This window comes from Suricata suricatta, chromosome X (assembly GCF_006229205.1).
Source record: "Suricata suricatta isolate VVHF042 chromosome X, meerkat_22Aug2017_6uvM2_HiC, whole genome shotgun sequence".
Classification (NCBI taxonomy): domain Eukaryota; kingdom Metazoa; phylum Chordata; class Mammalia; order Carnivora; family Herpestidae; genus Suricata; species Suricata suricatta.
Window position 1 is genome coordinate 5,794,975 of NC_043717.1, and position 17,177 is coordinate 5,812,151.

General features: G+C 54.8%; 1 protein-coding gene across 5 annotated transcripts in view; it reads left to right on the forward strand.

Annotated features, from left to right (window-relative positions):
- Positions 1-17,177, forward strand: part of TBL1X (transducin beta like 1 X-linked) — a 137,411-nt gene that overhangs the window by 96,176 nt on the left and 24,058 nt on the right. For all 5 annotated transcript variants that reach the window (XM_029929588.1, XM_029929589.1, XM_029929592.1 and 2 more), the window contains one exon: positions 14,821-14,966. In XM_029929588.1, coding sequence (XP_029785448.1) covers positions 14,821-14,966 — 146 coding nt within the window. The remainder of the gene's footprint in view (positions 1-14,820; positions 14,967-17,177) is intronic.

Consider the following 17,177-nt stretch of genomic DNA (forward strand, 5'->3'; position numbering starts at 1 on the left):
TTTTTTTGGGGGGGGGGAATGCCTCCCTTGAGGAGGTTAGATAACCAGGGAAAGGATGCCACTCTTGATATTTGTGAATAATGACGTCTGTGAAAATGATTAAGCGTCAGCTTTGCGCCCCGTGACCCTGGCAGCGGACGCATTATCTGCAGGCGTCACTGTGTTTCTTAGGAGCGTGGAATGCCTTCTTACGCACGACACATCTGCACAGAATCGGGGAATGATTTGAAAGTGGTTCAGCTCTCTTAATTTAAACAAAAGTTCGGGGCTTATTGTTCAGCTGAGTGTCTAAAAATATATTTTGACTGCAGTGGCTCTTCTACATTGCTAATGCGTGTTCCTGTCTGGAATGAGCATCTTTTTGAAACCCCGAAGGCAAGCGCTTCCTTGAGGTACTCACAGCCCGTGTTTTAGAAATAATAAAGGCAAGTATTGGTTTCATCACGGAGTAAATAAAGAAGACCTCTGTCATCTGTCCATATTCCTAGCAGGGAAAGGACTTTCGAAGTCCTGCAAAACGGTAGCAGCTCCTGCCTTCCTATTTGCCATTGGATGTAAGCGGTGCTTTCTGGGGGGCCCCAAGACCACCCTCGGGCTCTGCGAGTCGCTAAAAGGATTTACAGGGTTTTGTAAGAGTTATACTCACAGTTAATGATAGCAGAAAGATACAGGTCATCACCTACGCAGGGACTCTGATTCACAATAGTGTATTGTTACATTTGACAGTTACCAAGAGACTAAATCTGTAAACGTTCTCCTCACACTAGATACACGTAATCCTGCGAGGTGATGGAGGTCTTAGCTGGCCTGTGTCTGTATCAGATTGTCACATTTTACAGCTTGAACTGACATGATGTCCTCGGTCTCTCTTTTTTTTAAATTTTTTTAATGTTTATTTATTATTGAGATAAAAACAGAGCATGAGTGGGGGAGGGGCAGAGAGAGAGGAAGACACAGAAACCAAACCAGGCTCCAGGCTCTGAGCTGTCAGCACGGAGCCCGACACGGGGCTCGAACTCACAAACCGTGAGATCATGACCTGAGCCAGTCAGATGCCACCGAGACGCCTCGTTCCCGGTCTCTTAACATCTGCGTGAAGCCGAGGGGAGAAACAGATTGGCCTCAGGGAAGTGGAGCGTGCGTGCGGCGTGGTCCAGGACGAGCAAAGTGCACGCATACAGGCACGTCCCTGTGGATGTGCTGAAGCGTCTCATCCTCCTGACATGGACGGTGAGCTCTGCAAAGTGTCCTAAGCGCACGAGCTTGGCGTGCGTTTTCACTGGGCACCCGTCACGTGAGCAGGCAGCCCCTGCTGAGTGGACCAAAGGAAACCCCGGTGGCTGTGTGGCGGTTCACACCACTGCTGCCCCAGAGTGTAAAGCTGGGTTCTGGATCTGGATCTGTCATTTGCGAATTTGCGTGCATGTCATGCTCTGATTAACAACCAGCTGAAAAACGTAGGGGCGGTGGGTGGCTGCAGAATGTGGTATGCACGCTGTTTCCATGGGAAAGAATCAAACGTTTCCCGAGCGGGCTTGGGGCGTCCCTAATTCACACTCCTCTACCACATAAGCACGTCTGTGTTCCTTTTGCACCATATAGTCCGGAGGGCGCCTGTCCTCCACTGACCCCCATATGTGGGAATCGCTGCGTTACAAACCCTCTCACAGTGCTGCTAGCTGCGCAGGCCTCCACTGCATTCCGAAAGGATGTATTTTTTTTCGGAAACTCTTCTTTTGGTTTGATCATAAAGCCACTCAGAGTGACAAACTGGAATTGTGAAGTTGGTCTTTTCCTGTGAGTCCCAGACATTCGCAAACACATCACAACTGCCCGGGTTCCCACCCAATGTTACTTGTATAATGTTTTCTGAGTTTGCTGTTCGAATTTGTGTGTGCCTAGAAGTTAAGATTCAAGATGTGCCGTTCTTGTGCTTATTGATTTCTTGGGGGGAGGAGAGCCTAATTAAAATGAAAATCACTGTTAAAAAAAAAAAAGCATGTTATGCATGTGTGAGGGTTTTTATTTTTTTATATTTTTACATCGTAGTACTTGTTTTGCTTGTTGGTGGTGTTTGCTTATTTAATACATTCCGTCAAGAACAGAGAAAAAAAAATGAAAATCACTTGATTGTTTATAAATTATTGTTGTTTAGGGCACCTAGGTGGCTCAGTCGGTTGATCATTCAATTTCAGCTAAGGTCATGATCTTGCATTTTGTGGGTTCAAGTCCCATGTTAGATTCTGTGTTTCCCTGTCTTTCTGCCTCTTCCCTGAGAGCATGTGCACTCTCTCTCTCTCTCTCAAAAACAAAACATTTAAAGTATTTTAAGTTAAAGTTGACTAAATGTGTATGTTGCTTAGTATAGCCAAACAATTTCCATTGGTGTCACCATCAAAAAACCCCATTAGGGGACGCGTGGGTGGCTTGGTCAGTTAAGCTTCTGACTTGGGCTTAGGTCATGATCTCATGGTTTGTGGGTTCAAGCCCCACATGGGGCTCTGTGCTGATAGCTGAGAGCCTGAAACCTGCTTTGGATTCCATGTCTCCCTCTCTCTCTGCCTCTCCCCCACTCCTGCTCTGCGTCTCTCTCTCTCTCTCTCAGAAATAAACATTTAAAAGAAAAATTTTTTAACTCTTTAGATTCTTTTGAAGGTGCCTGTAAGGTGCGTGCCGTCACTCCCTACTTTAAAAGTTGGTGATGACGTGAAGAAGTCTGGGTGGATTCAAGTTTTCTTTTTTAGCAAACATGTAACAGCCACTTCCGCGGTCACACACCATTACATTTAACGCCTTCCTGCTCTGAATCTCAGACGTGACCTTACATGTGTCCAGCTCTCATATATGTTATTTCCCACCAACTTCCTGCCATCCCTGTTGCTCCTTGCAGACTGACGAGGAAGTCACGTGCACCGTCGGCCGCAACACTGTCCCTTCTCCCCTGGGTCACTGTTATGTGACTTTACCAGGGCTGTTGCCTCCATCTGCTTTGCCGATGCCACCATCCGCAAGGTGACGTCCTCCCCCCCCACCCATGTGTGTCCGAAGCCTGTGTGCTTTCTCCCAAGTCCTGGCCCCCGTTCCATCTGGAGGTGCGCCCCAGCCTCTCCCATCGCCTCCCAGGCTGTGTTGGCCGAAAAGCCACCGAGCGTCTCTGGATACAGTCCCGCCGGCTAGCGTTGCCACACGCAGCCCCCTGGCGTCCCCTCCACAGAGCACCTCCAGCGGTTCCCCCAGAATCTTTCCTCCTGCCTCTCGTGTCTGTGCTGTCACCACCTCTCTGCCAGCCAGTCCTTGCGTCTCGCCCGTGGTCCCCCTGCCCCCGCGTCACGGCTTCGTTGTGGTGACAGAGCTGACATTTAGAGAGTGCCCACTGTGTGCCGGGCAGGATTCTGAGTACTTGACAAACAAAGCCTTCAGCCCGACGCGGAAGGTGCGTGTCCATGTGCGAGACCCCTCGTCGAAGTCACGGAGGTGGCGTTCTGTCTCCCGAATCCTCCACTTTTCAACCGTTTTTCTCGATTCTGCTCCTGTGCTGCCATCGCCGATTCGCTCTCCGACGGAAAGCCTGCCCGGTCGCGTCGTCCTTTGTCCGTGTGGCCGGACGTGCAGGCTCGGCGCCAGGTCTGGTGGGCTCCCAGGACGCGGCGTCCCTTTTCCGGGGCTCCTCGTCAGGCTCGGTCTCAGCGTTGCTGGCCTCGGGACACGAGTTGAGGGCTGCAGCCTTGCTCCTGGCACTTGCTGGCCCTGGTCTGTCCGCTAGACCAGGGCAGAGAGAACATTCTATGGAGCGCAGTCTCTGGCGCAGCCGCTCGCATTCCTGAGGCAGCTGCGCAGGCGCTGCGGGGCGCCCCCGACAGCACCTGTGACCCAGCAAGTGTTGTGCACAGAAGTAGCCGAGGGCCCGGACCTGGCTGCCAGGATGCAGGGGGCAGGCCGCGCTGCGAGACCCGGCAGAGAGCGCGGGCACGCCTCCCCCCGCCCCTGCAGCCCAGGCGTGTGCTGCGCATCCTGCAGACTCTGCAGACCCTGCGCCCTCCCACATCGACGTGGGCATTTCCCGGCCCTGGCCATCTGTGCATCGTTTTTGCCACGTTTGATTAACACAGATTAATATTTTCCTTAAGGCAAAATTTCCTGAGATGTGGCTGTTAGTTGCATTCACATGATACACATTAAAATAAATAACTTAGGGTTTACGGAGCACCTGGGGGGCTCAGTTAGTCAAGCATCCAGCTTCGGCCCAGGTCATGCTCTTACGGTTTGTGAGTTCAAGCCCCGCGTTGGGCTCTGTGCTGGCAGCTCAGAGCCTGGCAACTGCTTTGGATTCTGTGTCTTCTCTCTCGGCCTCTCCCCTGCTTGCTCACTCTCATGCTCTCTCTCTCTGAAAAATAAATATTAAATTAATTTTTTACAAAGAACTTAGATTTGAAAATGTTCACCCCTGTGCTACGTGAGTGAATTTGGAGTGCCATCAGAGTCTGGATGCCCTCAGGGAGGCCTTGACGTCTTGGAATAGAGCAGTGGGCACGATTTTCGCTTCCACAGATGTCCCCTGTGGGCCCGTCCTTTGTCAGTGGCACTGCCGTAAACCTACGTGCTAGCGTGGGACACGCAGATGAGGGGAGGGAGGCTTACTCTGATTGAGGGTCACTTGTCAGCGGCTGATGAATGTGACACTGGAGGTTTGTGCAAAGGGAGCCCAGGACCCCAGCAAGGTGCATGGAGAGAAGGTGGCATTTGTGCTGTGACCTGAGCTAGGATTTTCCAGCCAAGGAGAATGTTTCAAGCATAGTCAAGAGGCTGACTTGAGGAAGGCCCTGTGGATTCAGGGAGAAGGAGCCGCCCTGCTGGGGGGTCACAGGACACAGACTGGGAGGAAGAACCAGAAAGTACTGGGAAGTTGGTTTGGCAGCAGCTGAGGGCCGGGCGGAAAGACTGGAGCCCTGCCCACGTGGAAGCCATCGGTTCGTGTTCGAGAGCAAATCTGGATGTCCGTGGAGAAAGGATGAATGAACACGAGGATCTGTCCAAATGGTGGCTGTCAAGACCAGGGCACGTGCTCATATAGGTTAGATAAAGAAGCAGGGATTGTAAGAATTAACATAAAAGCTAATTTGCAGGGAGGAAAGGGGAAGAAATTCCCTTACTTGAGAACAGCGGTGTGTCCAGTGTAGAGTCCCATCCCTTCTGTCCTCTGTCTTCCAAATTGGTTTCTCTGTGTTTTCCCCAAATCACAAGTTAATTTCAAAAAAAATTTTTTAAATGGGCTCCTGGGGGGCTGTCGGTTGAGTGTCCGACTTCAGCTCAGATCATGATCTCATGGTTTGTGGGTTCAAGCCCCATGTCGGGCTCTTTGCTGACAGCTCGGAGCCTGGAACCTGCTTTGGATTCGGTGTCTCCCTCTCTCTTTGCCCCTCCTCTGCTGGCACACACTTGCACTTTCTTTCTCTCAAAAGTGTTTATTTTTTAGAGAAAAAACTATTTTTTTTGAGAGAGGGGAAGAGTGCAGGTAGAGGACGTACAGAGAGAGATGGCAGCGAGCCCAACACGGGGCTTGAACTCACGGACTGCAAGATCACCACCTGAGCTGACATTGGATGCTCAACCGAGCCACCCAGGCGCCCACATAAGTTGATTCTTTATTGTCATTTTCAACGATACTCTCAATTACGAATCTCTGGTCTGGCTTCCACACACGTCTGCTTCCCGATTTCAGAATATCGCGTCTGCGAGGGTCCAGGCCCGCAGGGGCCGGGACGCTGGCAGGACGTCTGTGCCGGGAGATCCCGCGACGCTCCGGCAGCCTGGCTCTGAGCTGCCCTCGCAGGGCCGCCTCCGCCCCAGCCGGTGGTTGGCGGGAGGAAGGAACAACCTTAGTTTATCACCTGACTAATGCTTTCCCCTCCTGGACGCTTCCCATGTTGAGAGAACATTAAACTCTTGGCAGGGCGCGCGGTCTGCAGAGTCGGAGGCCCGCGCCGGACTGAGCCGCCACCCTTGGGGTCCGGGCCAGATGGTGTAAGTGAAACCCTGTTTCCACAGGACCCGCCTGGTATTTCTTTTGGGCACCCTCCAAGGCCGTCCGTTTTACACCAAATTCCGTGTCGTACGGGGTCTGCAGCCCATAAAAACGTTCTCGCTACACTCAAGTTTCGTGTGGCAGAATGTCAGAATTAGCGGAGAAGGTGAGGGCTCGCCCTTGAGGATTTTATACACACACACACACACACACACACCTGTAAAGACACTGAATTGTAAAGCTGATCTGAACACACAGTGATGAAGACACAGTCACAAAAAACTTCTCAACCTATTTTTGTGCTTTTTACTGTGGGTAAAAGTAGAGTTTTTGTTTGATGAGAATTGCTTCTCGGGCAGCACATGGCCTCTGCTGAGGCAAATCCATCATGTCCAAGAAGGAGAAGTGACCCGACGGCAGATCAGCTTCCGAAGGTGACGGTGTGTGATTTCTCACCCTGCCGCCTTTTATGTTGACAGCTTCTAGCTCCGCGTTGTGTCAGTGTGTGTGTGTCTGATTTACGTGACCGAGCTGACGCGTCATCGCCGTTGGCCTGCCTTCCGTCCGTTTTCATCCGCTCCCGCCCCGCCCCCACCACCTGAAGCCACCCCGTCCCCACTTCAGGAGGAAGATGGCAGGCAGCCTCCACTTTACAATCCCGGAAGCCTGGTCCTGCCGAGAACGGGGATGCTACAGGAACGTGGACATTCGAGGAAAGGAAAGGGAGTCCCACATCATAAATGAGCGGTCCTGGCTCTGCTTTCAGAGGGACTCTGCGAAGTCCCTGCTCTGGAGCCGGTGGGCGTGGACCGGTGTGTTAGCCGCTGGCCGCTGGGCATCCCCGGATCATAGAGCCCTCCCAGCGGCCAAGGCCGTTCATCTCTGCCGCACGGGGCGCCTTCCTCAGGTCCTCGCCAGTCATTCTGCAAACCTCCCGACCACAGTCTCTCCGCTGTGTGTTTCCACTTCCTGTCCCCTGGGGACATCCCCACCACGCCGCTGTACACTGGGGAAGGCGTGGTCCCAGGATCAGCCTGTCCCCTGCCTTCGCGGCCCCCCGGTCCCCCCCGCTGGCCCTGCGTGGCGTGGCGGGACCTGTCTCGGGAATTGTCTGCGATCCATTGTTTCTACGGCATTAGCCCCTCTGAGTGGCCACTCACTCACCTCTGCAAAGTGAAATCCTGTGGGTTTGATGGGACACAGAGGTCCCTTTTCCCCTCCACCTAGAATCTTGGGATTTAAACGGACTGTGGAGATCATTTCATGGCACCTGTTTGGTGGTCGGAAGCCAGGGGAGCTACGGAGGGCGACCCACGCCCTGCAGCAGCCACTGAAGGGTGTGGTCTTCGCACACAGAATTCTGCCACTGCCAAGTCTGAGTTTGGTTGTTTGCCGTTGCTCTTACTCCTAAGACCGCTCTCATCCAGGGAGTGTCTCTGAAAGATACAATTTGTCTTTGTTTGCGTCTTGTAATACAGAAAGCATTCAGCCTAGTATTTGCAACAGAGACCTTGTTTGCAACTTAACTTGGCTAAAGAATATACTAGAAATGGTGTTGCTGGTGAGACTGCCCTCCGTCTTTCTGTTTCCTGAAATCTTTCTGAACCATTGAGAGGTTTCTAACCAGATTTGGGGAGCAGTGACATTGTGGGTGACGAACATGCACTCGGGTCAGGTGACCACTTGCCAGCTGTGTGCCCTTGGGGAAGTCTGTGACTCGATTTCCCCATCAGTTACGTGGAGTTAATATGACTGACTCCTAAGTTGCTGCCAGTTCTCTGAGCTCCTTCTTGCGAAGGGCCAATTCCCAGAATAAGCACTGAGAATCATTGCCTTTATTATTCTCAAATAACAGCATAGTTTTTGGCTTCAGGTCTGCGTATGCCTAGCAGTCCTCTGTGGCGTGTGCGGCGTCCTGTCATCTCTGTTTAAAACCTGTCTCCCGTCTATTTTGCCGTTGGACCTACGTCCTTAATTCTTGTCCTCTAAGTCTTCCCCTCTGAAAATAGCGAGGACCCCATTTCGTTCCGTTTCCTCCCGCCCTTTGTCTGCGTCAGCCCCCGTGCTTTCTCTGCCTTCCTCAGCTTCCCGACACAGTCCGTCGTGAGCCGCGGCAGGGACAGTGCTCTGTGACGCAGGGAATCCAGATGGGCTTCCTGGAGGCGGGAAGCATCTTCACGGGAGCTGGGAAACGCACAAGCAGGCGAACAGTGGTTCGTGCTGTGCCATGACCACGTGCAAGGGCAGAGGGGCTGCGGTAGCTCCAGAGAGACGACAGTCCTTTCCTCCCGAGCAGACGACATAGGCCTGTGGGCAGCAAGAACATGGCCACAGCCATGATGACCATGGAAGTGTCTCCCTCCCTCCACCTGTGACAACCAAAAATATTTACAGCCATTGCCAAGGTCTTCCTCTGTGGGACAGACCTGCCCGTCCTTGAGAACTGCGAACCAGCATGCGGACCGAGGTGACCGGAATAAGCAGACGCCTTCTGTTGCCAAGCAGGTGACGTGTGTCCAGCACAGGTGGCGCTCTGCGCACTGTCTGTGCCTTCCAGGGGGAGCACGGAGACGCGGCCCCGGCCTGCTTGTGAGCAGGAAGACCGGACGCCTCGTGGTGAATCAGCGCACTCACGAGGAAGCGAGCAGTGTCCGCCGCCGCCGGCATCCCCACCTTACCAGGCACAGTAGGAGCGGGTCCCCGAGCTTTGGGGCGCAGGAGCAGCATCTGGCGCACCGAGTGGCTCGTACGCAGGCACTGCTTCCTCACGGTTCTGCAGGCCGGACGTGCCCCACCAGGGCACCGGCAGGTGTGCGTGCTGAGGTCCCGCTGCCTGCCGCGTGGACAGTCATGGCCCGGCCAAACGTCACGTGCTGAGAGCGGGCACGGAGCTCTGGGCGCCTCTCTGACATAAGGGCACTGAGCCCATTCACCTAATTGCCGCCCAAAGGCTGCACCTCCTAACACCATAGCCCCAGGGACTGGGTTTCAACACAGGAATTGTCGGGAGACGAACACAGTCCGTAGCAGAGAGAAATGAAAGACGAGATCTGGAAGGCCATTGACATTTCTTTTTCCGTGAACGTGCGTGTGCGCACAGAATCAAGCTGGCCTACGGGTCCCATAGAGCCTCGGGCTGTAACCATCCTCAGCCCTGTGGGGCCACACTGTCCGTCGCAGGTACTCGGCTCTGCCTTTGAAGCACACAAGCAGTCCTACACCCTGTAACTGCTCGTGTGTGTCGCCTTGTTCCAATAAAACTTTATTTGCAAACACAAGCAGTGGGCCAGACGTGGCCGTCCCCTGATGGAGATAGTTAGACACAAACATGCCCGTTGGCTTCAGGTGGCCATCTGTATTCCGAGTATGCCAGCTCATGAAGAGTTTATTAAAGACTCTGCTTTCAGAGATGCCTCGGATCGGGGCCCTTGGTATGTTTTCAGCAGAGGACGCAAAACCAAGCACCCATCTGCCTAGCGTCACGTGCCTGCGTCCCCCTCCCAAATCAGCTGGCTTGTCAAGGGCCAGCGAGGGATAATTCAGCAGGTTTAGCTGAGGAATCCGGCCGGCAGGAAGCAGGCAGAACGGTTCACTCTTCAACGAACTCGAGTGGTGTGCGTAGCCGTCTGTGCGAGAGGGGCCGTTTGGCGGTGTGGTGCGGACAAGAAACAACACGCTCTCGGTGTGTTCTAAATCTGTGTCTGTGCCTCGTTGAGTGAGACCAGTACACGCTCACACGGTTTCCGTCTCTCGTGAGGAAGATGGAAAGGGCTGTACTCTCGAAGGTCTTGCATGCTTTATACAAAATACGGTGCTCATCTTAACAGCTCTTCCAGTTTTTCATGATGACACCCTGTTTTTGCTCTTTGGAAAGATATTCAGCTCAGTGGCTAGTCCCCATCAGTGTCTTACACGAATTCTGTGACTGATGCACATAGAGAGGGTGGCTGGGTTTTCACTGCACTGCTGTGCCTGTTGGCGTTTCTAAATGAAGCAGAAGTAACTGGGAGCAAACCACAGAGAGCGTCCTCTTGAAGGCTCAGTCTCTCCAGCTCGCTGGTTTCCAGGCATGGAGGGGTCGACCCACAACACCTGGGGACACCCGGGCTGTCAAGACTGGGAAGGGAGAGCCCTGGCGTCCGGCGGGTGGAGCCCAGGCGTGCTGCTCAATACTGTGTCCCCACGACAGAGGATGATCTGGGCCCAATGTGCGTCATGTCCCCGCTGAGAATCCTTTCGAGAAGTGTAGCCGGGCTGCCTCTTCCGACTGGCAAGGCTGCTGGCGTCGGGCATGACTCCAAGCAGGCGGAGTGTTAGCGGGAGCGCTGACGCTTTGCCCTCACGCAGACCTTCCGTCAGGCTGCCACCCAGGTCTTTATCCTCCTGCTTTGTAACACCTTCCACACCTGCCATCGGGCCAGTCCTGAGTGTTTCTGTCTCTGTCGTTGACGTGTGTGCTTTGTGGGCATGGATGTCTCTTTGGGCAGAAGAGGCACGTTAAACGCTGCAGGACAGCTGAAGAGGCAGGAAGCACGCAGTCCTACGGCTCAGGCAGGCAGCCGGGGAGCGGGCTGATTAACCTGGGAGTCCAGTGGGGGAGGGGAGGTGCTGGCGGGCTGGAGTATGGGCCCCCGCAGGGGAGAGGCGTCCTCTGGAGATGCCACTCTTCCAAGATGGCGCCTCACACAGCACCGTGGCAACCGTGGCCCGAGACTGGGTGCTCGTGTGGACCTGGCACACGTAGTCCATGGCCGTCTCTCTGTTCCACGGTGAATGAACGTCAGGACTAGAAGGTGTCCGAGTGACTGCTTCGTCCGGCCTGCTCACCGCACAGACGAGGGGAGGTGGAGAGAGAAGGCTTCTGCGTCTTTGTGATCTTCTCTGGATTCAAACGTCGGCAGGCTGCATCTGCTGCTCTGATTGGCTCCACAAGGTACTTCCTAACCCCACACCATAGAATAGGAAACAGGCCCAGCCAAAGGAAGTGACCTGGCCCAGGCACCCATGGGGGATTGAGGACAGACCCAGTGCTCCGCCTTTACTGACATTTTCTCCACCTGGCCGTCCTGCAAGAAGAAAGTCTTGAAAACAAATGGATTTAAAAAAAATAATTGATGAAAAATAATCTATGCATAGATTTGCCCACAGAAATGCAACTAAGGATATTTAAAAACAAAAATTTCTTGTTTTACTTTTGTCACATAGGCTCCATGCCCAACGTGGGTCTTAAACTCATGACCCCAAGAGCAAGAGTCACATGCTCTACGGAGGCAGTCGACCCGGCGCCTCAGCAGCTAATGTAAATCTAAGCAAATAGGAGGACTCAGTGTCACCAGTGCCGCAGAGCAGTGCCGCACGGGTTTTTGGGGCTACCTGGATTCCAGCCATGATTTTCTGTGCCCTCAGTAGAGGACACAAGTTTTTAAAAACTTTTTTCTAATATTTATTTTTGAGAGAGAGAGTGCAAGCAGGGGAGGAGCAGAGAGAGAAAGGAGGAGCAGAGAGAGAAAGAGAGACCCAGAATCCAAAGCAGGCTCCAGGCTTTGAGCTGTCAGCACAGAACCCAACGTGGGGCTCGAACCCACGAACTGTGAGATCATGACCGGAGTCGAAGTCGGACACTTAATTGACTGAGCCACTCAGGCGCCCCGAGGACACACGTTTTAATGACCCGTGTTCAGGCACTCCTGCATACCTTTATCTGCTCAGTCGTTTTGCTTCACTGGGGAAGTTGAATGCCACGATCCCTCTCCCACACTCTTGAGATCTTGGACTCCCACCCCTTGCGTTAATCTTCACTGCTCCTTCCCTTGTGCCTTTCTTTCCACACATCTTCGCCGTACCTTGTCCTTGCCCGTTCTCCACGTGGAACCTACATTGCAGAGCACAATCACAGAGAGTTCAGAAATTCAGGCAACCAGACTGTACGGCGACAGGTAAAGCCCCGGATGGAGAAGGGCGTCAAGGACGAGCGTTGGTTAGACGTGAGCTTGCACCTCGTCCTTTGCAAGTTGCCTGTGGGGCACCGTGAGCTGCAAGCGTGGCCCGGCTGGGCACGGAGGTGTCATCCACCCGGAGACGCCGACAGTGCTAGTTCTCGTGCTTGTGGGTGTCACAGGGGCTTGTGGGTGTCACAGCGGAGGTGGAAGGGCGAGCCACGGAGTCTGGAGTCAAGTTACTACGGCCGTGAACCTTGACCCACTTACCTAATGTCTGCAACATCTGCCCTTCTTGCATGGAAGGCTGTAGCCCCTCCGACTGAACGGCTGCCCTGAGACAGAGCTCATGGGCGCCGAGTGCCCAGATTGGGTTAAAGGCGTGACTGCGGTCAGATTCTGCTGTTCCGTGTGCTGTAGGTGGCACTTCTGTGGCTGCTGTTTGAGAAGGTGAAGAAAGAAGGGACGGAGGGAGGAAACCCTGTGCTAGACTATGTTTCGTGGTCCCTCCCGAATTCGTATGCTGAAATCCTGACTCCGCTGTCTTGTGTCAGGGGTGAGACCTTTGGGAGGTGGTTAGGGATTGGGACAGAATCCTCATGCACGGGATTCGTGTCCTTATAAAGGAGACCCCTCCCCACTCGCCTCACCCCCACCGGAGCTAGCTAACCCCTTCTGCCACGTGGGGACACAGGAAAGACGGCCGTCTGTGACGCAGAAAACAGCCCTCACCAGACCCCGGATCTGTCTGGCACTTTGATCTTGGACGTGCCAGCCTCCAGAAATGTGAGGAGTGAGTGTCTGTGGTTCGTAAATCCCCCCGTCTGTAGGATTTTGTTACAGCTGCCGGCTGTAGGCACTAAGACACATGCCAGAAGCCTGACCTCTCTTCCACCGCTGCCCCATTAGTCACTGACATTGACGTCTCCTCCGGAGCCCTTGTCAGCTGTCAGTGCTGATAGTGGCATCAGGAGATGTGTCTGGGTCGAGGCACCGAGGAGGCGATGAGTTTGGATCGCAGCCCCAGCCCTACGGCCTGCTCATTATTTTTATTATTCCTGCAATTCCTTGCTCGAGACTCTTTAAAGATACAAACAGGAGAGTAAAAAATGGCCCTCCAAACCCCATGTCCTGTCCCATTCGCTGGTCTAGACCACAGATGGAGGAGGAAGAAGGAGCTGGACAGTGGGGTCAGCAGGCAGGAGGACTCAGGAGTCGGTAAGATGGACAGCTCGGTGCAGCCCAGCGTATGTGGTGAAGATCTCAGGCCAGGAACCGACTTGCACTTGATCCTTCCACTCACCTGGGGTTTTCCCGGTCTACACTGCCTGCAACCTGACTGATGAAAGCTTGGGGATAAGATTTGCAGCCGGGCAGAGATTCCGGTGCAGTCACTGGTTGACGGGGTGGTGGTTGTGCTCTGGCCTGCGGGTGGGGGCAGAGGGGAGGGGAGGAGAGCAGGCCCACGGGAAAGAAGCCCTGAGGGGGGCGGGAGGGGCAGGCCCGTGAGGCCGTGGGTTCTGCAGTTACAGCGGGTGATTCACAGTGTCTGTGCAGCGGGCTGTAAAAGTAACAGCGTTTCCCTTACGACCCCGTGAAGTAAATAAAGTACACGTTTTATACCTTCTTTAGAATCAGGCACCTGGGAGCCAGCAGGGCAGGGTGGAGGCGGGGCGGAGTGTGGAGAAAGGAGAGGACTGTGCACACACAGCAAGTCTCCGTCCGCGGAGGGACGTTTCCGTCTGCTCAGCACTGGGGTCATTGCATCGGCTGCTCGATCCTGGGATCCTGACCGTGCAAGGCCCAGGGCGGGCCCCGCGGACTCTGATGGAGGAGGCCGGGGTCCGCTCACTGCTGCCGCCATTGTTCTGGCTGGTGCAGGTGGCGGTCGGTCGAGCCCCGGGAGGGAGGAAGGCAGGCAGGCAGTGCGCAGCTCCTCAGGCCAGGCGGGACCCCAAGGCGTCCGTGTGGCCCTCCATCCAGCCCGTGGACGGTCCAGCGGCGCTGGGACTGAGCCGTCTAAGAAGTGAGGTGTGTGGGACCCCCACAAAGGGCCGGTCAAGGAGAAGCCACGCGAAGGGGATGACTCTGAGACCTGCCGGAGGGTCCAGCCTGTGCGGGGATGTGGGCAGGGCGGGTGAGTGCCCCACCTCCAGGACTGCGGCCTTCTCTTCCAACAGTGTAGACGGTGAGAGAGATCGAAATCACGTGGCCGGAGTGCCAGGGCAGAGGGGTCCCTGTTACTCACACAGCCTCCACCCCACCCGGGCACCCCTGGCCACCCCAGCCCCAGCAAGGGGACCACACCCTCTCTGGCACCGGCACTGTCTGCTACATGCAGGGCCCCCCTGGACGTGTGCTGATGGAGGGGGTGTGGGCGGCATCTCCAGCCAACAGGCCATGACCAGTTCCCAGCTAAAAGGGCTCAAACTGCCCCAGTGGGTCCAGAATGGCCTCTCGTGTCTTCGGACATTTGCTCCTGTGGCTCGTCCATTCCCACCCGCCTTGAGCTCCTGGAGCCTGGCTAAATGCAGGCACCCCGTGTGCCGCAGCGGGGTCGGGGGCGCTGGGCACAGGGAGCTCCGGAGGGAGTGACGGGCGGCAGGAGGGAGGCCAGAGCCACACTCCCACCCGAAACACGAAGCCGCGGCAGACCGGGCACTGCTCAGACATCGATCCCGAAATGGCTCTACCTCAAGAGCTGTGTCTCCGTCCCCTGCACACAGGTCTGAGCCTGTTGCATCCACACCACCCCCCGCCCCTCCGCTTCTCCCCAGACCCGAAGCTGGGCGTCCCATGGCCACACGTGCTCCTGCCAACGAGCCACGTTGGACACTCGGGCCTCCCTCTGTCTCGCGGCAGGTTTTTCCCACTCGGCGTTCACGTTCGGAATCGAGAGCCACATCAGCCAGTCCAACATCAATGGGACGCTAGTGCCACCAGCTGCCCTCATCTCCATCCTGCAGAAGGGACTTCAGTATGTGGAGGCCGAGATCAGCATCAACGAGGTGGGTGCCGCCCCCGCTCCCGTCTCCCGGGATCCTGCCGGGACTCCCTTTGTCCGTCTCTCGCTTTCAGCTGACTTCATTCTTATGAGCCCGTTGTGTGTACCTTTCTCTTTGGCTTTATTTATTTATCTTTTTGAGAGCGAGAGAGACAGTGTGAGCAGAGGAGGGGCAGAGAGAGAGGGAGACACAGAAACTGAAGACAGTCTCCAGGCTCCAAGCTGGCGGTCAGCACGGAGCCCTACGGGGGCTCAGACCCACGAACTGTGAGATCATGACCTGCGCCGAAGCCAGACACTCAACCGACTGAGCCACCCAGGCGCCCCTCTCTGGCTTTTAAAATCTCTTTCAGGGGCACCTGAATGGCTCAGTGGGTGAAGCATCTGAGTTTTGGTTTCAGCTCAGGTCACGATCTCATAGTTCCGGAGTTAAAGCCGCACATCTGGCTCTGCCATGGAGCCTGCTTGGGATTCTGTCTCTCTCCTTCAGCCCCTCCCCTGCTGGGGCTCACTCTTTCTCAAAATAAATAAATAAACTTAAATCAACAGAATAAAAAAAAGATTTTAAAAAAGTACAGAATTAATACATCTTTGTTCCTCCACCGTTTTGCAAAAACCCCCCTTTTTTTTTGTTTTGTTTTTGTTTATTTTTGAGGAGGGAGAGAGCATGAGTGGGGGAGGGGCAGACAGACAGATAGGAGGAGACAGAGGATCCAAAGCGGCGTCTGCACTGACAGCACAGAGCCCCATGTGGGGCTCCGACTCAGGAACCCTGAGACGGTGACTTGAGCCCAGTTGCCCCTCCCCTTTCCTCTTCTTAGACTGGATGCCCCCAGGCGGTTTTCCACCAGTCCTGGGACCTCCCTTCTAGTCTATTTTCCTGCCAAACCGTGAAGGGGGGGACAGGGGCACATGACCCCGGAGGCAGAAGACCTGAATTGGGGTGCCTGGATGGCTCAGGTCCCGATCTCACGGCTCACAGCTTCTCTGCCTCAGCGGCGCCCACTCTGCCGTGTCTAGAACGACTCGGGCTGGCCGTCTTAAATAAGGGGACCACGTGCGTTGAACTTAAGAGGTGTTTTCATTACTCCGGGCACTGACCACTTTGGGTCCAGTCGTCACCCACTGTGAAGAAGGCAGGTGACTGGAAGCATGCTGACCAGGGGGGTCAACACTGGGCACGCCGTGGCGGGGACCGAAGGGTGGGGATGGCTGACGAGGTGGCCAGTCGCTGTTGACACGTGTTGCAGGTTTCCTAACGTTTCCTTGTTTTTGAATATTGTATCGCGACCAGAACTCAGCTGGTGTCGTGTTTCGTTTAGATCACATCTGGCTGAAATGCATGTCTTTCAAGTGTTCCCCATTTCTGAGGTAGTTCAAGTTTGCACGTTCAGCAGACAGAACCCAGAAGCACTGAGTGTTATAGGACTCTACTATTTGGAGCAGACACAGAATCCAAAGCAGTCCCCAGGGTCTGAGCTGTCAGCACAGAGCCTGAGTGGGGCGCAAGCGCACAAACCATGACATCATGACCTGAGCCAAGTCGGATGCTTAGCCGACTGAGCCACCGAGGCACCCTGGACCGATTTCTAAGGAGAGAACGTTCTCCTGGGTTTTCAACTGTGTATGGGAACTTTTTCATTGCAGATACAAGCCAGAGAATCCAGCAATGTGGGGGCCAGTACCAATAGGAGTTCAGCGGCTGTCGGCCGTATGTCAGGCTAGGTTTAGTCTACACCCGGAACCCAGAAAGTCATTTCAAATGGCAGCAGGCGCATGTTGTATTAATTCGATGGACAGGTGCACAAGGAATCAAGTCCTGAATGGCGCTAGCATCTCTCAGTTGGTCGTGGGGTTGCCGGAGAGCTGCCTCTCCCACACGGAAGGGTAGTTGTTTGCAGACCGGCCTAGCCCACGGCACCTGTGCACAGCTTGTCTGCCTCCGCGCTGTCCACTCGTGGGGGCAGGTGACTGTGCTGGGCGCCCTGTGTGCTGTTGAGGGAGTTGAGCCACGTCCGGCCTCCACCCCATAGGTGCCAGATATATCTGTCTAGTGGGGACAATCCAGGATGGCTCCAGACAGTGCCTGACGTCCCCTCAAAGGGGACAGTCACTCCCCATGGGAACCCCTGCATCCAGGATAACACTTTCTCTTGTGAAATAGGAAGGTGCACGTGGCGCTCATGCCCCAACCCAGTCTGGTATTTACCGAATA